This window comes from Solanum pennellii, chromosome 12 (genome assembly GCF_001406875.1).
Source record: "Solanum pennellii chromosome 12, SPENNV200".
In the NCBI taxonomy this organism is placed as follows: Eukaryota; Viridiplantae; Streptophyta; class Magnoliopsida; order Solanales; family Solanaceae; genus Solanum; species Solanum pennellii.
Window position 1 is genome coordinate 81001905 of NC_028648.1, and position 22388 is coordinate 81024292.

General features: G+C 32.2%; 4 protein-coding genes across 6 annotated transcripts; 2 read left to right on the plus strand and 2 right to left on the minus strand.

The window, feature by feature from the left end:
- Positions 1-444: 444 nt before the first annotated feature.
- LOC107005409 (cadmium-induced protein AS8) lies at positions 445-3995 on the minus strand. 3 transcript variants are annotated; one of them, XM_015203993.2, is made up of 4 exons: positions 3861-3994; positions 2153-2399; positions 1723-1995; positions 445-763 (listed from the first exon to the last, which is right to left on the minus strand). In XM_015203993.2, the coding sequence occupies exons 1-4, from the start codon at positions 3861-3863 to the stop codon at positions 750-752; spliced, it is 537 nt and encodes a 178-aa protein (XP_015059479.1). In that variant the 5' UTR covers positions 3864-3994; the 3' UTR covers positions 445-749. The 3 variants fall into 3 exon arrangements, with proteins under 3 accessions (XP_015059479.1, XP_027769481.1, XP_015059478.1); XM_027913680.1 differs by lacking the exon at positions 445-763 and adding an exon at positions 1116-1626 and having other exon boundaries at positions 3861-3995; XM_015203992.2 differs by lacking the exon at positions 445-763 and having other exon boundaries at positions 1116-1995; positions 3861-3995.
- Positions 3996-4446: 451 nt separating this feature from the next.
- Positions 4447-5302, plus strand: LOC107005463 (protein PAM68, chloroplastic). Its single transcript, XM_015204062.2, has one exon. It carries the CDS (start codon positions 4611-4613, stop codon positions 5202-5204), a length of 594 nt encoding a protein of 197 aa, XP_015059548.1. The 5' UTR covers positions 4447-4610; the 3' UTR covers positions 5205-5302.
- A 5633-nt stretch (positions 5303-10935) lies between these two features.
- On the plus strand, positions 10936-17705 carry LOC107005251 (protein BREVIS RADIX-like). Its single transcript, XM_027913709.1, has 8 exons — positions 10936-11242; positions 11512-11601; positions 11688-11775; positions 11907-15593; positions 16185-16537; positions 16649-16778; positions 16857-17119; positions 17284-17705. Exons 4-8 carry the CDS (start codon positions 15483-15485, stop codon positions 17360-17362), a joined length of 936 nt encoding a protein of 311 aa, XP_027769510.1. The 5' UTR covers positions 10936-11242; positions 11512-11601; positions 11688-11775; positions 11907-15482; the 3' UTR covers positions 17363-17705.
- A 47-nt stretch (positions 17706-17752) lies between these two features.
- LOC107005252 (ubiquitin-fold modifier 1-like) lies at positions 17753-20850 on the minus strand. The gene is made up of 4 exons (XM_015203792.2): positions 20686-20850; positions 20513-20610; positions 19643-19675; positions 17753-17982 (listed from the first exon to the last, which is right to left on the minus strand). Exons 1-4 carry the CDS (start codon positions 20772-20774, stop codon positions 17903-17905), a joined length of 300 nt encoding a protein of 99 aa, XP_015059278.1. The 5' UTR covers positions 20775-20850; the 3' UTR covers positions 17753-17902.
- Positions 20851-22388: the final 1538 nt, after the last annotated feature.

Below are 22388 nucleotides of genomic sequence, written 5' to 3' on the forward strand. Positions count from 1 at the left end.
AGACTCTTAATAAAAAGTCAAAAGAAATGTTGAAAACACCGTGAGAATTTAGAGGTGTATTTCACTCATGTTGCAAAATCGAAGGTGTATAAATTTAAGTTCAGTTAGTCGCTTAATAATTTGCGCCGAGTTTAGAAATATTTTCAATACTTTTCTTTATTTTTTCCCGTTTTAATTAAATTGTAAGTATTCAAGACTTTTAAATTTTATGATCTTAAATTAATTAAAGATACGTAGAATGTACTTTATATTCATTTAATCTAGTAGTCATAATCACGCAACTGTAATGAAAAGTAGAAATTAAAGAATTGTCAAAAAAAGAAGAAACTGACTTTTAAAAGGTGGACTAACAAATTAAAACGAAGGAATATTATATTTGTAATGTATTACTATATAATTTTGATAAATACAATGTTAATTCAAATAGATTATACATACACAGAGTACTAAAAATTCGAAAAGTATTATTAGCATAATAGATGGACGATGACGAAGGGTATATTACAACCTTTTGCGATAGTTCAGAGATATTTTTGACCCTTTTCCGTATTAATTCAAATTCTCACTTTCATTCAAACAATGTTTACCAAACTAAAAGAAATCAAAGCATGTTAACAACTGCAACTGTAAATGCTCTTTTTTCTTCTACCTATATGCTCCCTACTATCTGTGGGAAGGCAAAAACAAAGGCCAATGCTGTGAAGTGTGCAATGTACATTGACCAAACATTGTGCTCCTCAACATGTTGCTTAATCCTTTGAACCTGCAAGAAATCGATACACGACAACGTGAGAAGTTATTCGTGTTCTCTGAATTGCAGTAAAAGGTGGATACTGGATACATGTATGTTACGCGGATTCATTTATGGTATATATCGGATATATGAGAGTGTGCAAGTATCCATATGAGGTACTCAACACTGGCAATGTCATGGTTGTAGAACAGTTATAAATGACAGCACCATAGACTACACAGATGACAACGCGTTGTATATTAGCGTGGAAGTATCAGTAAAGGGAACAAATGATTGCAGATAGGGTACCGGCTTTGTTATTCAAGAACATTTAACAGTTTAACACAGATTCAAGATAAGACTATATGTAACACAGTTTCAGTGAACCAGAAGGAAACAGTAATCATGTTCAACGATCCCCGAACAAGTCATGAAGGAAACAGTGCTCATGTTCAATCTAAAACGTTGACAAAAACATCGATATCATTATCTAGCTTCAGATTACACCTAATAAATGTAACAAACTTGACATAAAAGATTCATACATAGGGAAGTAGGAGTTATGGCCTGTTTCTCGTCCTATCTAATCCGCCATCTACCCCCACACCACACACACTCTTTACTTCTTCCCACTTTTATCACCAAAATGTCGTCTAGAATTGACTTTGTGCTCCATGAAAAACGAATATAATTGGTGAGTACTTCTTCAATCATAGTAACATAAAACAGTCGGAGATGGTCAATGTTGGAAAAAAGTGGTTGATATGATTGTAAAATGAAAAAGCAATCTTAGTTGCAGATTGCACACCAATCCGAACCAATAACCATTTTGACCAAGGGTAGATCAAGTTCCTTCCCCGTCAATAATCACATTTGATGACACCGATATTACACTGTTTAAGGAATCAGAACAAAGTAGCATGAAAAGTCTAATAATGGTTTAACTGTAATACAGTACTACTTCCATTTGTGAGCACTCTGAAGCATACCTTTGCAAGGATGAAATAAGCTAATGATGCCTTGTTTTAGACGATCCATGCATTGATCCGGAAAAGACATTTTGATTGGCATTTCAGACGAATCTACCGCCTTCCCTACTGATTCTTTGAACCTTATGCTTGAAAAAGACTGAATCACTCTTTCTTGGAAGCCAGCAATATTTGAATCGAGGTAACACCGACTCTCTTCCACAATGTTTCTCATGCTTCGAATATCAGTTGATCGAGACATCTCAATAGCACCACTTCTGGCAGCTGTGAATGCTACGAAAGGATATACGGGTAAATTAATAAATCAACTTCAACAGTAGTTTCAAATCTCAGACAGTTGGCAATAATTATCAAATACAAACGAAAAGTAACAGAAATGTAACATCCAAATTCATTAAGAAGCTGAATATGAAAAGTTGGTTATTTTTACCATTGTAAGGACCTGTGTAAATGTAATTGGCAGGTAGACCAATGCCAACGCCGAGCAGAGAGAAGCCAACGCTGAATCCAACACCACATCCAGCTCCAACATAACCAATAGCCTCAGGACCAAATCCAGGACCCCATCCCACCCCACAGCCAACGCCTATTCCCATGCCCCAGAAGGCTCCATATGTAGGATGCACTGGATTCCATCTTTCGTATCTCCTGAACAGACCCTTTATAATCATCTCTACCTACAATCACAAGCCCATAAGTCTATCAAGTTTTAGAAAGATGTCTAAAACTTGTGGTCTATAACAAGACATAGACATGACTATAAATCATCACATTAAGGGTGAAATGAGAAGTTCAAAGTTGATTCTTTTTTCTAAATAAACGTGACTTTCTTTTTTGAACATGCCAAAAAGGCAAGTACGACACATAAGTTGGATCATGAGTTTTCTCCTTCTCTATCTTTTCGTACTAATTCTCCCCACTCATCCCAGTTAACCATCAAGTTGTGGAAAAAAAAGGAGCTATTTTATAATAACTTGAAAGTTCAACTAGAAAGTTAACCCCTTTATCCCTAGTTCTATTTGTGTTCACAAACCAGAAGATTTTGCTAACTACTCCCTTACCAAATGAAACACTAAGGAATATTTCAGTATACATGGTTCACACAAGCTATCCTCTTAAAAACAATAGAAAAAACCCAAGAACAAAAACAGCGCAAATTTAGCAAACTTTAAACAATGAAAGCTCATCAAAGTAACCAGCAGTACTTAGAAATGAAATGAACAATTCAGTATATTGTACTTGATTCACACAAGTTGTGCACTTGAGAAATTGAGAAAACCCCAAGAACAAAAGAGGGCAAAAAAGCTTTCTTTTAAACAATGAAATCTCAGAGTAAGCAGCAACACTTAGAATTGAAATGGATAAATCACTATACTTGATTCACACAAAGCCATGCTCTTAAAATTTAGAGAAACCCCAACAAGGATTGTGGTGGAATGGTAAGTATTCCTCCATTCTTAACCAACAGGTCTCGTGTTCGAGCCCCTTGGGTATGGAGTCGCCTTTGTTAGGCGAGCTTTATCCCCAATGTGGGACTTCCCGGCGCGAATCCGGATTTACGGATTGTGGTGGAGTGGTAAGTATTCCTCCATCCTTAACCAAGAGGTCTCGCCTTCGAGCCCCTTTGGGTACGGAGTCATCTGTTAAGCAGCACTTTAACCCCCAATGTGGGACTTCCTGACGTGAATCTGATATAATCGGGCTCTAATGTGGGTACCAGACACCGGATGGAGAACCAAACAAACAATAATTTAGAGAAACCCCAAGAACAAAATAGCCCTCTTTTTTATACAAAGAAACCTCAAAATAAGCACAACACTTAGAATTGAAATGGACAAATCACACAAAATTGTGCTCTTAAAGAACTAGAAAATACCCAAAAGATCAAAATAGCACAAAAAGCCCCTTTTTAAAAAAAACAATGAAATTTCAAAGTAAGCAACAACAACTAGAAACCAAATGGATACTTCAATATAATTGATTCACACAAGTTATGCACTTATAAATTAGCCAAAAATCCAAGAACAAAATAGCACAAAATACCCTTTTTATAAACAATGAATCCATATCAAAGCAAACATCAAACATAGAAATGAAAAAAAAAAAATTAAAAAAAATACAGAGATTTAAGTTTATACCATGAAAGGGTGCTGCTCAGTGTAATGTTCTCGAAGCTCGAAGGAAACATTATTTGAAATTGAAATTTTGTTAATATAGTAGTACTACCTCTTATGGCCAAAATTGATTCAATATGATCTATCCATAATTAATATATAATATAATACATAGTATAAAGTACAAAAAAAAAAGACATGATTTTTTTAAAAATATTAATCAACATTTGATACATTTGATCTAAATAATTCTAAATTCATTTATTTTTGGATAGAGGGTGACTTTATTTCGTAATATCCTAGCTTACGAAAAAAATTTTCACGACGATAAAATATAAGAGATGTTGAGTACTTATATATGAGTCTAAGAACAAATATACTATTAAAGGTTGTTTCGATTATGGAATAAGGTGGACTATTAGAATCACTTGAGATAGAGATTTACTTCTCAAATTTGATATTTATTCCTTTTGAAACGACTGATAAATTAATCACAAAATTATAATTATAACGTTGTGATTTCAAAATAATTTTATTTGCGAACAAAACTAAAGTATCATATAAGTGAAATATATCTTTTAGACCATATAGCTAGGTCTTTGGACAAACTTACCAACATGGGCAATATAGTAAATTAACCATGGTCTCCAACAACTTATAGATAAGCCTATTACAAAAATCTTGAACTAAAAGGCCTCACCACCACCAACCAATTAAAACAATGTGAAGAAGTTGTAAAGCAAATCTAGTGAAGAAGTTCAAAAAATAATAATAATGGAAACATGTTCATTTCCAAGAATTGTATTATCTCCTTTAAATCCACTAATATCAAAAAACAAACACTTTCAAATTCCCAAATCCAAACAATTACATAAAAAAATCACACCTCTTTTTGCAACACTCAATTCTCCAAAAGGTTTTGGACCTTCCCCTAAGAAGATTACCAAAAAATCCAAGAAAACACCAAATCAAGAAAATGAAGATCAATACGACGATAACGACGATAACGATGATAATGATGATGATGATGATGAACAAGAAAGAGGAGTTATACCAGAGATAGTAACTAATAGAATGATAAGTAGAATGGGATTTTCAGTTGGTATTCCTTTGTTTATTGGTTTATTGTTTTTTCCTTTTTTTTATTATCTTAAGGTTGGTTTAAAAATTGATGTACCTACTTGGGTACCTTTTATTGTGTCATTTGTGTTTTTTGGGAGTGCCTTATTGGGAGTTAGTTATGGGATAGTTTCATCTAGTTGGGATCCAATGAGAGAAGGGTCAACTTTGGGTTGGAATGAAGCTAAGAAGAATTGGCCTGTTTTTTGGCAATCAATTAGTGGGGGTGGATCAAGAAAAAAGTATTAGGAGTTTTTGGACTTTGGTTATGTATCTTTTATGAATATAATAATGTGTTTAAATCTTGATCTTGTTATATAATAACAATGTCATTTGGATTGCTTATTTGTGATTTAGGTACTTTCTTGATTTGTGGGGGTATGTAGTCGATTTTCTGTCACAAAGTAATATTTAAGTTGTTAATGTACGAGTCCTATGAGATTATGATGATTTTAAAAGCTTAGGACTTTTGGTTATTCATTTTTCATTAATGTAACGTGTTTAAAGTTTGATGTTATTTATAATAACTATGTCATTTGGATTGCTTATTTATAGTTTAGGTATTTTCTTGATTTGTGGGGTTGTAGTCGACTTTAAGTAATATTTAAGTTGTTAACGTACGAGCCCTATGAGATTATGATGATTTAAAGGCGTTGGACTTTTGGTTATGCATCTTTCATTATTGCAATGTGTTTAAAATTTTGATCTTGTTTTATAATAACTATGCCATTTGGATTGCTTATTTATGATTTAGGTATTTTCTGGATATGTGGGGGTACGTAGTTGACTCATTGTCATAAAGTAATATTTAAGTTGTTTATGTATGAGTCCTATGAAATTATGATGATTTTAATGGCGTCGGATTTTTGGTTATAAAGACAATGTGTTTGAATCTTGATCTTGTTATATAACTATGTCATTTGGATTGCTTATTTGGGATTATTTAGGTGTTTTCTTGATTTGTGGGGTATGTTGAATTTTGCATAAACGATATCGATTTATTGTCACAAACTAATATTTAAGTTGTTTATGGATGAGTTTTATGAGATTACAGTGATTTAAAGACTTTACTTTATGTTTGAAATTATATCATAGAATTTTACACAAACAATATTGATCTATTGTCACAAAGTGATTTTTAAGTTGTTTATGTATGATATCATGATAATTTAAAGACTTTAAATATGAGACTCATATTTACTTTATATTATTTAAAAATACTGTGATTCTCAATTGTTGATTATTTCACCACCAAAGCATTTTGGAAGTGTATAATTCTATGATATGATATCTATATAGTGTGATATATAAATATATAACAAGATATATGACAATGATGGATCTATTAATTGATCTTGTTTATAGGATCAAGTTAATTATGTAGTTAATACAACTTGAATTATTTAAAAATACAGGAGCAAAACAATAAACCTATTGATATTGAAAGATCCAACAGATTCTTCTAATGTATCATTAATAAGAACATTAACCTAATCTATGCCACAAATAGATTAGATGAAATTGGGCTGGGCCTTATAGTATCCATTAGTTGTGCAGAAATAAGCCCATTTGTTGACTTAGGTTAATGAAAATAATTAAAGTAAATAAAACTTTAATAAATTCAAATGCTCTTAACTTCTAATGATAGATCAAAAGTTATTGTCAATCATGTTGATCATTTGACATGGATACATGTATATACCAAATAGATATATGAAGACTTATTGCATATACAATGAAAATAAATACATAAACTTTTTTAAATACACCAGATACATCTAATAAAATAGACATAATACATATATTGAACTCTAAACTTGGCTTCAAATTTTAACATTGACCTCCAACTTTCATAATGCACAAACAGACACTTTAGCTATCCAACTTTTAAATAAATAAACACATGAGTCCTACATGGCACAATACACGTAGGACACTACATAGGACAAAAAATGACATGTAGGACATTTGTGTCTATTTGTTCAACTTTATACAAGTTTAAGTGTCTATTTGTGCACATCCAAAGTTTGAAAGGCATAAATATAATTTGAAGCCAAGTTAAAGGGCATATTTATGTATTATTATTTAAAAATTTTTAGATTGAAATACATAACATTACTTTCATATACATATAGAAGAAATCATGTTTTCATTCTTAACCAATGTATCTTTGTAGCCTTCTACGAAAAAAAACGATTAGTTAATAGAGATAGAACACACCACTATGAATTTATCAAAAATAGACTTGAAAAAAAATCTACCATAGCTTCGATGATAAAAAGGTTGTGGAGTCTTGGATGAATGTGAATTGTTTGACCGATCCATCGATTAAGTTTAAAAGCTTTCTCTGTAACAGTTACTTCAATTTGGTCTCGTTAGAATTAGATAGAGTAGCTGATTTTGGAATGAAAGAGTAAATTAAGGAGATAATTAATTAATGCCGATTTTTAATAAATTTGAGTATTTGATTATAATCTTTAATAATATATGATATAAAATATTAAAATTGATAATATATAAATTGTTTGAGAGTAGAAATAATATAAGTATATATGATTGTGATGCATATCTAATAAGATGTTTGTCAAGAGAAAAAAATGGTATATAAATCACTAAAAATATTATTATAAAAAATATTAAAATAATAACTTCATCAACATAAATTTGTTATTCACATCATTGCTTAATGTTTAATGATGATGTTAAACTGTAATTAGCCAACAAAATATGAATTAAAAGCATTGCATGTAGGCAAGGGCACATGACAGAATTTTGTGACAACATAGTACAACTATTGCAGTGTGTGTTTTGCTTTGGCTCACAATTATTGGTTACACATAAATGTGGACAAAAATCTGAACAAGGCAATAAAGAGAAGGTAGAGTTGACATAATTGAAAAGTATTCCTCACACCCCCATTCAAATATATATTATTCCCGTCGTCTCATTTTACGTGACACTATTTAACTTGACACAATATTCAGAAAAAAAAAAAGAAGAGAAAAACTTCTGAGACTTCTGGTCTAAAATCGTTAGATATTTGTGTGGTTGGAAATCATTTCATTAAGGGTAAAAAGAGAATTTCAGAGTTAAATTGTTTCTAGTTATAATAGGATGACAGTCTTTCTAGGAAAACTGAAAAGAAAAAATGTCACACAAAATGAGACTGAGGAGTAATATATTTTGTATTCGATATTCGAAATTTACTAATCTGACTGATTTGAGTTTGTACCAATTTGAAGCGGTGAAATTTGTTGATAAAAACATATGTAATCCACCTAATTCGCCCAAGTTTGGGCAGGTGAATGGTCAACCTATTTATTAATTCGATCTATTTTAATTCGTTCAGTTCAATTCATTCAAAAATCAAGACTTAATGACGTTGAAAACGAATCGTATTGAACTTAAGTACCCCGTTTGTCCCACTTCATAGGCAAAACTTGTTATAGTTAAACTTATGCTAGTAAAGAAAGTGAAGTCAAAAGTTTAAAATCACACATTTATAAAATTGATCATCCCATAAGATTTTTTTTTTCTTTCAAAATAGCCTTTTTGTATGATATGTTATGTAAAGCCATATTAATAATGGATTTTTTTTAATCTTGGTAATTAAACAACTTATAAGAAAACAAATTACAAAAAATTAATATTCGGTAAGAGTTGTGCAAATTGATTTATGAACGCAACGTTCACTCATCTTGATCTAACTCATTCCAGCCAAAGTAACTTTTGAAAACTTCTGTAACCCGTCAATTTATTAGTTTAGACCATTTGATCCATGACTTAACACAATCTGGTCATTAGATTCGTTTAAATTCAACTCAATCCATCCATCTAACTACTACGAAAGGGTAAATATTATCGAGACAATTTTACCTATTTTTAACTATGCCACCCCTAGCTCTCATGAGTGGTCCATTCAAATGTTGGATTATGAAGAAACAAAGAAACAAATGACAGTTTGTCACCCCCCCAAAAATGGCAATGGACAGCATGGGAGTATTTGCCAGACAAGAAGTTAAGTATAGGAAGCATAGAAAAGAGAACATTGGAACATTGACTTTGCTTTTCTTGCCTAACAAGATTTTGCTCTCTTTAAACAATTGTAGCTTTCACTTTTAACTCAACATAGTTAATAAAAAACGAGTGTGAAGTACTGAAAAAATCTCTAAATTTAGCGTGAATTATTATTTTCGAATTATTGACAGTCTTAAAAATATTCATATTTGCTTGACTAACTGAACTTAAATACGCCCCAAATTTGCAACATCAGTAAAATATAGTACCCCCAAATTCTCGCCAAGTTTAGAGATGTTTTCAACATTTTTCTCAATTTTTATTGAGAACCTCATGCTCATACAAGAATATAAAAGCACTTATTATGTCATGTGGCAGATCAGGATCATATATAAGTTTATTCATCATTCAAGTAAGAGTATTTTTAAGGATGTCATAGTTCAAGAATGAAACTTAAAAGTTGTATCGAATTTATGGATATTTTCAATACTTTTCTCTAAAAAAAATTAACATGATTTAGCGTAAATATGAAAAAAATTTGTATTCATTTGCTATTTGCTACTCCCTTTATCCAATTATACTTGTTATGTTTTTCTTTAGGAGTCAAACTATATGAACTTTAATAAGTATTTAAGATATTTTTTTATTATATTAATATTTTTAAATATTTATCAGTTACTTTTTATTTATTTACCCAAAAAGGAAAAAATATTTTGATATATACATTTTGATTAGATACAATCACCTTAATTATTTTTTAATTACAAACACTAACTAAAAGATAACAAAAGAGAAACATAATGATTTGATTCTTATCTGATCTAGTACAGATCATATTCTTAAAATACCATAGTCATTTTCATAAATACCCACCAAATTATTAATGAGTTTAACATCGATATGAACTGTGATGGACAAATGAAATTTATTTATTTATAATTAAATATTTTACATTTAAATAATAATAAAAAAATAATGTTGAGAGCTTATACTCAAAAATAAAATTAGCAATATATGAATATAAATTTAATAAAACTCTAATACATCGCCGAATATCAGGTGAGAAAGTAAAAATGAAATCTATGAGGTTATAAGTAATGTAATTTTTATTTTATTTTTATATGGCCAATGCAAAACACTTTAAACTCAAAATAATTAAACATCCAACCCTAATTTAAAAGGCAAAAAAGGGGTTAATCCCACCTTAATATGATGGTCCTAAGTAACCATTTATATAGACATGTGGGACCCACATGTCCACCATGAACAAGACCACAAAATACCCTTTTGGTCCAACAATGAAACCCACCTAAAAGTTCAAACATTTTATAAGTAGCTCGTTTGGAGGTAAGTTATAAATATATTAATTGTAACTAACACATATATAGTTAAATTATGAGTTGTGCATAATTGTATATATATACCTAAGATTAATTGAACCTTATTTAGCCAATTTTTCTCGTAACTAATTTATATATTATTGAGTAAAGATACAAGTGCTTTCTAGATTATGATCGAAATTTCAGAAATACGTCTTAACTAAGCTAAAACTTTATAATCCAAAACTCATTTTTTGAAAATTTATATACCTTTTCGCTTACGTGACATATTCCGTGACTTCACATAGTTAAGACGCGTGAGAGATATTTGAATGTCACATAAGCCTAAAAGGTTACAATTTTTTTAGATAAAAATTTAGAGAAAGTAATAGAACCTTTGGTTTAGTTAGGATTGCTAAAATTTCGATTATAGTCTAACATAACGTATTACTATATTATTAATAATATTTTCATAACTCTAATCAGCTATCGAACGAATTTATTAATGCACAACGTACCACTCAAGCAATGCAACAGTACCTCTTTATACTCACTGTTTATATACACGTTTTCCGTTGGGTAACGACACAAATAGTGTTGACGGCGTCACGTTCTTCTATAAATTCCTTTCAACACTTCCCACGAGTTATTTTATCTCCGTTTTTGTCTCCGTTCTAAAAATACAGATATTTTTCCGGCGAATTCGAAATCTCTTTATCGGTACCGGAAAATCAACCGGAGTACTACTGAAGATTTTAAATCCGACGTCGGAGTTTTTCGCTGTTATTTGATTTGATAACTCAACGATTTGCTTAAGGATTGTAGTTTTCCCTGCATTTTCTCTCGTTGTTCGTTGAATACGTGAAGAGAATAGAGCAATTGCTTTGTTCGCCATTTTTACCGGTGAGTTTCAGATGATTATCAGCTCCGCTGTGTAGGTAGCCATTTGAGGTATGGATTTTCCTAATCCGTCTGTTTAGAGATGAGCGCGGATATTTTCCGATATTTTTCGCTGTTATTGATTTGATATTGGAACCATTGATTAAGGATTGTACCCTGCATTTTCTCGTTTTTTTTGAATATGTAAAGAGAATAGAGCAAAAGCAAATTGTTGCTCTCTGTTTAGAGAGTGAGAGCGGATTATTCGATATTTTGCTGTTATTGATTTGATATTGGAACCGTTGATTAAGGATTTTCCTCGTTTTTTTGAATGTGTAAAGGGAATAGAGCGAAAGTAGATTGTAGCTCTGAACGGCATTTTTACCGGTGAGTTTCAGATGATTATCAGCTCCGGTCAGTAGCCATTTGAGGTATGGATTTTTCTGAGAGAGAGAGAGAGAGCTTCTTTTCAATGTTTTCCCTGTTATTTGATTTGATATCTGTACGATTTGCTTAGGATCTCCCCCTGCATTTTCTCGTATTTCGAATACGTAACAGAGTTTGTTGCTCCGGACGCCATTTTACTCGTGAGATGATGATTTGAGGTATTGATTTACCGATTACATCTATTTCACATTTGATTATGTGATACACTATTGCTATTGAGAGTGTGAGCCGGATTTTCGATATTTTCGCTGTTATTGATTTGATTTGGAATTTGAATGTCTTGCTTAAGGATTTTCGCCTGCATTCTCTCTGGTTACTGAATATGTAAGTGAACGGAGCAAAGCAGATTGTTGCTGTGGACGCCATTTTTATCGGTGAGTTTAAGATGATTATCTAGCTAGCTCCGGCCAGTAGCGGTTTGAGGTATGAATCTTCCAACTCCATTTTTGTGTCACTATTGCATTGCTTTTACGTGCACCTCACTGTACCTCCCCCTCATTTGTACAAATATCGAGTTAACTTTAGACAGTGAAATTCCTATTGCAGCTAAGTTTTTTTTTCACTAAAAAAAGATTTTAAAATAAAGAAATAAATACCTTTAAAAAGGTCTCTCAGATTATTAAGTTGGTTCGGAGGATGGTTATCCACATGGATGGCTCGAGATCGATCCCTTCTTAATGTCTTATGAGTCGAGTTTGTCGTATAGATCTTGCCTAGTGCGGTTGTTTACATCTCCTGTGTGGTTTGTAAGGTATTACATACATAAGAAGGATTTACCCTCAACGCCTTATGAGTCGAGTATGTCACATAGATCTTGGCTAGTGTGGTTGTTTATGTTTCCTGTGTAGTAAGAAAGATTTACCCAGTGCGCACAAAGTGTTCACCACAGAATCCTCACTCGAATGTAAAATACCTTAAAAGCCAGTAAATGTAAAATACCTTTAAAAGCTTTAAAATTCAATGTTTACCATATATATAAAATATTTTAATTTTGTACATATTATATAATTATCCAGAGAACTTTTTTTGAATAAACCACTTTATACCACAGCTCTATTTTGGGTCACTCTGTCAAGAGTAGTAGGCAGATAAAAGAGTTAACCTAGTGTTCTCCTGCTAGACATTGAATATTACTCCGACTCTATGTAGACCACTAAGTCAAATTCGAAGTTAAACATATGTATATTAGTCATAAGATTTCAAAATATTTTTCATATTTTTTTAAAAAATGAAGTAAAATATCAACAATGACTAACAAATTAAAGTCATATTCTTATCTATTGACAACTATTTACAAATGAATATGTAGTTTATAACGGGAATTCATGGATTTGAACGAACTCAATAGTTTATCTGTATATCTTGTATGATAAAGCAGTGCAATGAATGGTGCAGTATAAATGTTTTTCATATTAGTATTGTAAATTCAAATCTCACTATTAATTTTTTGTCTTAAATTTTAAAATATCAAAATTTATAATTTTTGCTACGCCGCGAATAGAGATTTATTGTCTGTTTGATTATTGAATGGCACCTTTCAAAGGTGGACAATTAATATTCATTTGTAAAGCGATTGGTCATTCATTCCACAAACATCTCCTGCTCTGCTAGTTCTGCTGTTAATACTGCTACTGCATGCCACTGCTACTTAATTCTCTCTCCTCGGTGCTATGCCTTGTACGCCTGTAGATCATAGTAAATTAGTAATAGTACTATCTTATTTGATACTAGTACTAGTTTTTATTTGAAGTGGTTATTGAATTACATGTTTATAAGCAAAGCCGGAACTAATATTTTTTGAATAGTAGTTAGGCCGGTTTCTGAATTTAACTTTTGTATATTTTGAATGAATTTATTAAGCAGTAGAAACTTGTGTGTTTAGGAAAATATTTTTTCTATAAATATTTTCTAGTATTTGGTAAGTAAGTGAAAAAAAAAAATAGGATCTCAAAAATGTTTATATGTAATTTAACAAAATAATATGAGGGTGGGATGATGAGGGGAATAGGGCTTCGGTGTGATGGTCACGGGGTCAGAGTTGGAGCGATTGGGTGGATGTGTAGGAGACAATTATCTTGATATGTCACTTATTCAATTTGTTTTCTCTATTTCTATTAGAAAAGTCATTTTTAAGTAATTTGTATTTTGAATAACTAAATATATAGAAATTGAAAAGAATTTTTAGAAAAATGTGTTTCTCCGTTTCAACCACTCTAATTAAGTTCAACCAAACTCGTATGTTGATTTTTAGCTTCACCACCCTTACTCGTAAAAGTAAAAGATATCTCGTTTCATAAAACATCGAATACGTAAATGTTTGTTATTAGTTTTAATATTTTATCAAAATACATATAATTACTTATTTATAAAATAGTAAATTTAAAAAATATCTTTTAACACTTAAATATTAATCTGACCCAAATGGATTATGAATAGGCGTAGAAATGTCTTTTCTTTTTTCGGGTTTTTGGGCATACTTGCACATTAAAGCAAGTACACAAGGACACCACTTGCAATTTTAAGCGTTTAATATTTAATCATATCATTTTTCTCCTATAAAATCCCAAATTCTTGTCCTTTTTTTTAAAAAAATTCGAGCTAAAGTATTACGTACCAACAATAAAAAAAAGTTACTTATTAACTAGATCACTCATAAAATATTGTCAATATTTTTTTTCTATAAGGTACAAGAAGTCAAGAATGTTATATCTGCTTCTTTTTAATGGAAAAAATTATGGTTTCGGAAATGAAAGAATATGTCAGTAATTTTTCCTTTTCCTTTTATATACATATATATCCTCCTTTTCTAACTAGAATCCTATTTTCCTTGTCCTTCTTGTTAGAATAGCATAGTGGTCCTAATCTTTAAAAATGTCCTTGCACCCAATTGTATCTAACTTTTAACGATCAATGAAATAATTAACTTGTTGAATTGCTTTTCTTGTTTATTTTAACTTTTTTTATTTTTTATTTCACGCTAGTATCCATAAAGAAAATTGATTAGTTTGAATTCGCATAAAAGAATCTTACTTTAAAGGTAAAACATTTTTTATAAAAATGACTTAACTCAAGACCTTAATAGACGAGTACTTGTCACTCTCTATCTTAGCTTTTATGGTTTTTGTAGTTTTGTTTTAACCTAAAACTTCAGTGAAAGATAATATGAGTAACTTTTCCTTGTATCTATATGTTCTCCATAAATATTGTCATTTTCTAATTAGAATCCTATTTTCCTCCCTTGTTGTCAGCATAGGGTGGTCCTAATTTTTGCAAATGTCCTTGTACCCAATTGTAATGATCAACGAAGCAGTAATAATTAACTTGTTGAACTACTTTTCAAGTATATTTTAACTTTATTGGTTTTTCATTCGATATTGTTTTAGAGAAAGCTCATGTTGGGGTAAATCACTTTATACCAAATACGACTTACTCAAATTCAAAATATTTAATTAAAGATGAATAAATACTTACTACTTCGTTAATTATCGAAACCTTTGGTGGTGGTTCTAGTAGTTTTGACACCCTTGGATAGTTGGATTTAAAAAATCTAAAAATTTTCCAGCTATCATTTGCTATTTAATGTTTTTACCTTGAAAGATAGTGACTGAAAATTAATGCATTATCTCCCAATATCTCGAAATATTGAAAATCACAGCTCTACATTTTTATTAAAGGAAAGTTTTTTTGTATTTTAAATTTGAAATGATCTTGTTAGCAAAAACACACAAAATGAATATATCAAAAATCAGTGTTATATGATTGTTTTCTTATGTTTCATGATTCATTTATATTTCATTTGCAGTTAGAAGAAGAAAGCTGAATATATAGCGTATAAACAGAGGAACAAAACAGAAGAGAGTTAAAAATGTTGACATGCATTACATGTAAACAAAAAGTTGAAGATGATGGTGGAGAAGAAGAAAGTATTCGAGGTTCTCCCAATACTAAAGATTCTATCAAAAGCCTGACAGCACAGGTTCTACACCCTCCCTACTCTATTCTTGCTTGCACTTCATATATATTGGTTATTTTTGCTTGGCCTATCGAACCAACGTATGCCCATTCCTAGTAGTCATAGAGAAAAACTAAATCTTCCGATGTGGATTAAAAGGAAGTTGGGGACGGAGATAGATCCCTCCGCCTATCCAGAGTGTTGGAAATATAGCAATGTTTTTTTGTATTTTTTATTTCCCGATCATCGGAAGCAATCCTCCACTATGATAGAAAACGGCAATGAGTTTACGAAGGCTTAAAATAGTGCGGGATAGGTTGATCATTAGACTCATAGAATGACAGAGGCAAATAGAGTTTTTGTATATTTTACGTTAGTCCATAAATAAGATCTATACATCTTGATTGGAATATGAACGGATCAACGAAAGATTAAACAATAAATCATGGATCAACTAAGCGTGCACGTTGACTATATTCTATTGGATAACTCTACTCGGCAAGACTTGAGACAGATAAAGAGAACTTATAATGGATGAATATCTGTTAGAGACCTACGATTCAGTACTTTTTTATATTATTACAATATTTTCTATTTTTTTTTAATCAATTGCAGATTAAAGATATAGCATTGAAGGTCACTGGTGCTTATAGGTGCAAGTCAAGTAGTATACCCACCAACAATTACAAGAAAGGGCATGGACCATATCCATATCCAGATTTTGATGCAATCTCTAAGGGAGTTTTATATAATTACCAAACAGGAAGTTCAAATTCTACTCCAGCTTGGGATTTTACAAGTACTGGTCATTTCCAAACACCAACTAGAACTGATTCTAGATTAAGTGATGTGATGTTGGAAGATGAAGAGGAGGCTAAAGAGTGGACAGCACAAGTGGAGCCTGGAATTCAGATTACTTTTGGTTCTCTTCCTCATGGTGGAAATGATCTTAAAAGAATCAGATTTAGGTATCTATTCATCATCTCCTTTCATTTTACTCCCCGCGTTTCAATTTTGTTTTGTCTAGTTTTGACTTGATACGGCGTTTAAGAAAGTAGATTTGATTTGTTATTTTGAAGTCGGGACGTGTTCAACAAATGGCAAGCTCAAAGATGGTGGGGTGAAAATTATGACAGAATTATGGAGCTTTACAATGTTCAGAGATTTAATAAGTATGCTCTTCACACACCCTCACAGTCTGAGGATGGGGTAAGACTTTGTTTGTCTGGTTTTGACTTGACACAGAGTTTAAGAAAGTAAATGAAATTTAAGGTCTTTTTTCTGCAGAGAGATTCAAATTATTCGTCAAGGCCGGGATCTGCAAGGGATTTCCAACAATACAATGCTGGATTAGGTGCTCATGTCCATAGTTTCCCAAAGGGTAGCGGTGTATCAAGAACGACAACCTCCTCTAGAGACGAGGCTTCAGTTTCTGTAAGTAATGCTAGTGATATGGAGTCAGAATGGGTAGAACAAGATGAACCTGGAGTGTGTATAACTATCAGACAATTAGCTGATGGAACTAGAGAGCTACGTCGAGTTAGATTCAGGTAATTCACAACTTCTGTTTTATTTCGTTCTAACGTGCCATATAAGATGAAGCATAGGTAACCTAGTGTAAACATTCCTAGTGTCTGATACAAGGGAAGTCAGTTCATGTGTTGATAGTGCAATTTCAACTGGCATTTCTCTAACTTCTTCTTCATTAACTCAGTCGTGAAAAATTTGGAGAGGTGAACGCAAAACAGTGGTGGGAGCAGAACTGGGAGAGAATACAAGCACAATACCTTTAGGATCATGTATTCCACAGCATTTTACATGACTTATAAGGGTACTCAAAGTGGAATATTTTGCCATCCTCGAAGCAAAGTTAACATCACCATCTATGATAAGGGTGACGAAGGTGGAGCCAAGATTTTAACTTTATGAAATTCTAAATTCTAAAATAGCAACATCACGTGTATGTAATGTGGCTCGGAGCTAAGTTTTTGTATACATATAGTAGATCTCGATTCGGTTGTACCCTTACGTAACCTTCTAGCTCCGCCCCTGTGGGGTGAGGATGCCCCAAGGGGGGCAGAGACATCTTGATCTTTCAGTTTCCTACTTCTATATGGATCTCCAAATTTCAAATTATCTAAGCATCAAAAACTAGTAACTATCTATCTAAATGATAGACCGACTATATGTAATCCACAATATATTTATTAGCTCCATGGATAAAAGGACATTATTCATTTCGTTTGATATTCAACCATATTCGATATTACAACGTCGAAAGTTGCACTCAAGAGGAGAAAGAAGTATAGGTTAAATACATGGGTAAAGGTTGCTCAGTATGGCATCCATTGAGCACCAACCCTGTCGCGCGGAATCAGACGCAGTTCAGAGCCATGTTTAAGAAAAACATTACCTGAAAAGCCATTTGAGTTTATATAAAGTTAGAAAACTAGATAAACAAATATTGTGGCAAAAAGAGACGGAATTTAAGAAGTTATACTTCAAAAGTACATGCAATTGTAACTATAGATGATATGCATTGCATCGGAAAGCAAATGAGAACTTTGGTCCGAAAACATAAGTATACATCGTCCTTCTTGAAGCAAATTACTTGGTAACTAGGCATGTTAGAAGTTTAGTTTATGTCGAGCAATAGTCAATTGAACTCGTAGTAGAAATATGCAAAGGGGAAAAGGAAAAGCTAAATCAGAACCTACTAAGTATTACCGTAAATGCAAACACAAAACATGACCAGACCTTAAACAACTCAGGCACAGAACTCTTCTAAGTAACGACATGGATTTTCAGTTCAGATTTCGTTGCACTCCAAACAAATAAAAATCCTACTTCTGAATATCTGCTTGTCATACAAATCAACCTCGCAATCTGTACTTCACAACCCTTGAAAGAAGTGTCAAGCACGACTGGGCATCATGTTGCTTCTTAGTTGGCAAAAACTGGTAAATAGTCACCAATATTTCGAAAATGTAAAACAACATTTTGGAAGTGTAGCGGCAAGATGTAGAACCCATAGAAGATATAAAGGACTAGAATCTAATTTTTCCTTCTGAAAGTTTTTAAAGAAGGCGGTTAATGTCTGATTCCTCATATAAAGATTATAGATGACTTGATGGGGAAAAGACTAGACGATTAGAGAGCTGGGAATGCATCAAACGTTCTGAAAAGATTTTCAAAACTTGAGACTGTCAGATTATGATGGATAAAGAAGAATCCTTTGCACTAATATATGCACTGTGGAAGTTCAAAAAGTGAAACTTCCCAAGTGGATCGAGGTGCTATGAATCGTCAGTCAATAGGAAAAGTAAGGTCATTGCGATAACGATGGAGCCTCTTGGTAAATATTACAACAAAAAGAAAACAGGAAAAATAAATAAATACCACACACATCCATTCATAAGCACTTACTACAGAAATTGAAGAAACAAGAACTAAGATCATGGGAAGATAAAACGCGTAACAGTGGCAAAGAGGCAGTAGTAGATTGTTATCTGGGAACCCAGAAAGTAACCTAGGTTAGTGCACAAAGTTCATGACTGTATATACCTTTAGGTCAGACGCATACATGATACAACACATTGAGCTATGTATGATGAACACACAAAGCTCACTAAGAAAATTCACATAGAACAGTTAAAGAGTGAGCGAAAAATGTCCCGTGAAACCAACAAATCATAATCTGAGAAAGGGGTTCAAGATGACAACTTCGTGATGAGAAGTTTATTCTAGCACTTCTCATTATAAACTTAGATTATTCGAATTGACCCTATCGATACTTTCTACTCCTTGTCACTGTTCATCAACACTCTGAAACCAACTTTGTAACAACTCATTGACTGTCATAAACTTCCCACATAGATTTGGTTAATAATCTACTAAAGAGCTCATATATAATTATTTAACCGATCCATGGGTACATGATATTATTTAGTTCATTGAATTTTGCTCACATGTATCCCAATTCACAATTGTTTATCATCCATAAATCAAAAATAAACTATCATGAAGTACATACAGGAGGTAACTATAAACAAAAATGTCAAGCGTAAAGTTACCAGCACTTTGTTGAGGATTAATACCCACTCCATCTGCAAAATAAGATAAAAAGGACAAATAATACTGTCAAAACAAGACATACATTTAGTAAAAGCATGTGTTTCTTTTTTTCTAATTATACAGGCAATGAGTAAGAAAACCGAATTCCAAATTGCTTTATTTCCTGTTCCTCATTAGACTAACAAATAAGAAAACACAGTCAAAATATACCAAATATATCGTTTTCTTCACCACAATAAGGATGATATCTTTATTTTCTCAGTCACCATAAACGATTATCTTAAACATGAATCATTTGCTTTCACTAAGGTGAATAACATAATGTTCAATTTCCTCAATCACCATAATCAATTTTCTTAAACATTTGCTTTCACTGAGGCGAATTACATTAATCATCTACCTTGTTATAAGCGAAACCAAAGGCGAAGCCACGATTTGACCTTTACATCTGAAATCAAGGTGTAGGTGTTAATTTAACTTATGTACATATTAAGTGGATTCCTCAACTACTCGAGCCAAGTATCTTCCGCAAAGAGCCTCTCTACCTCCACGACCATACTACCAACCCCTAGACACCACTCGTAAAAATTTCCCTAGGCATGTTGTTGATCTATTGAGTAGATCTCTTAATACAAATAGGTAACCTTCTAGCTCCGCCCCCGGAGCAAAACTACCTCCCAGCTGGATCAAACCAGTTTTATTACTGCTCCTGATTTGATTCGAGCAAATTCATCGAACTCCATTTTAATCTAACCAAACAATCTAACTAATTCAAAAAATTAACTACAGTACATGTAATCAATGATTCTACAGCAACTTCAGCCAAAAATTAAATTACACAAACGTCTAAAATACAAGGAATTTTATACCATTAGTGATAATGGCGCTAGTTTGTGGAGGTACTTTGAATTCCTCAGCAGCAAATTTCAGCACAGCGGTGAACGGAGCAGCTTCCGGAACGCTAAAACTGAAGAAAAAAACACAGATAAGGTGTAAAATCAAAGAGAAAAAGAGAATTTCAGATATAAAAAATAATACATACACTTTGAAAGGCAATTTAGGATCGGAAGTGAGAGTGACTTTGAACGAAACTTTTCCTCCACCACCAGTAGCACCGCCGCCGGTCGCCATTTTTTTCTATCGGAGTTGCGACGGAGAAAAGCGTTACGGAATTAGATTTATGGGCGTAGAAAATAAGCAAAAGTCCAGCAGAGGTTACCACGTTGCTCTTATAGTGTTCGAATATAATTCTAATCTAATTAGTTTGACATTTCTACCCTTTTCCGTCAAATTATTGGTTAAAAATATCTTTTTTATTAACAAAAATTGTTAAATATTATATTTGACGGAAAAAATAGTTTTGAGTCGAAATATCACTTTTGACCCAATAATTTGACAGAAAGGGTAGTTCTGAGCCAAAATATAGTTTAAAGGTAAATATGAGTTGTTTTCGAATAGTTTAAGTATATTTTTGACTTTTTTCGTTTATTTATTTATGATCACGATATTCAAGTCCATTTTTGTACGACTCAGCTAATTTTGCAACAAGCATTAGACAACCATCAAGGCTAAGATAGACGCGAAAATGATATTATTTGCTTGTTTAAGGTCGAAAATATGACATTATCAACAAAGTGAAAATTTGTACAGCTAGACAATTGAACGACCAAAATTTCCTCTAGCTCTATATTTGCTTCGTTTTGAAAGTCTCGTGGGTTTAACCAACAAAGTGAAAGTTCATATAACCGGACAATTGAGCGATTAAGATTCCCTATAATTATATTTGCTTAGTTTTGCAAGTCTCATAGACTAAATTTAATAAACCCAACCAACAAAGTAAAAATTCATATAGCCAAACAACTGAACGACAAAAAGTCCCTTTAGCTATAGTTGCTTAGTTTTGTAAGTCTCATAGGCTAAATTTGATAAACCCGACCAACAAAAAAAAAATTCATATAGCCAAACAACTGAATGACGAAAAGTCCCTTTTAGCTATAGTTGTTTAGTTTTGCAAGTCTCATAACCTAAATTTGATAAACCCGACCAACAAAGTAAAAATTCATATAGTCAAACAACTGAACGACCCGACCAGCAAAGTAAAAATTCATATAGCCAAAATTTGACTATAGTTGCTTAGTTTTGTAAGTGTCATAGCCTAAATTTGATAAACTCAACCAACAAAGTAAAAAATTATATAGCCAAACAATTGAACGACGAAAAGTCCCTTTTAGCTACAGTTGCTTAGTTTTGTAAATCTCATAGGCTAATTTTGATAAAACCGACCAACAAAGTAAAAATTCATATAGCCAAACAATTGAATGACAAAAAGTCCCTTTTGGCTATAGTTGCTTAGTTTTGTAAGTATCATAGCCTAAATTTGATAAACTCAACCAACAAAGTAAAAATTCATATAGCCAAACAATTGAACGACGAAAAGTCCCTTTAGCTACATTTGCTTAGTTTTGCAAGTTTCATAGGCTAAATTTTATAAACCCGACCAACAAAATAAAAATTCATATAGCCAAACAATTGAACGACGAAAAGTTCATTAAGCTATAGTTACTTAATTTTGCGAGTCTCATAGCCTAAATTTGATAAACCCGATAAACAAAGTAAAAATTTCATATAGCCAAATAACTGAACAAACATAAAGTCCCTTTTAACTATAATTGCTTAATTTTGCAAAGTCTCATAGCCTAAATTTGATAAACCCGGCCCACATTGAGTTTACAAGATCACAAAAAA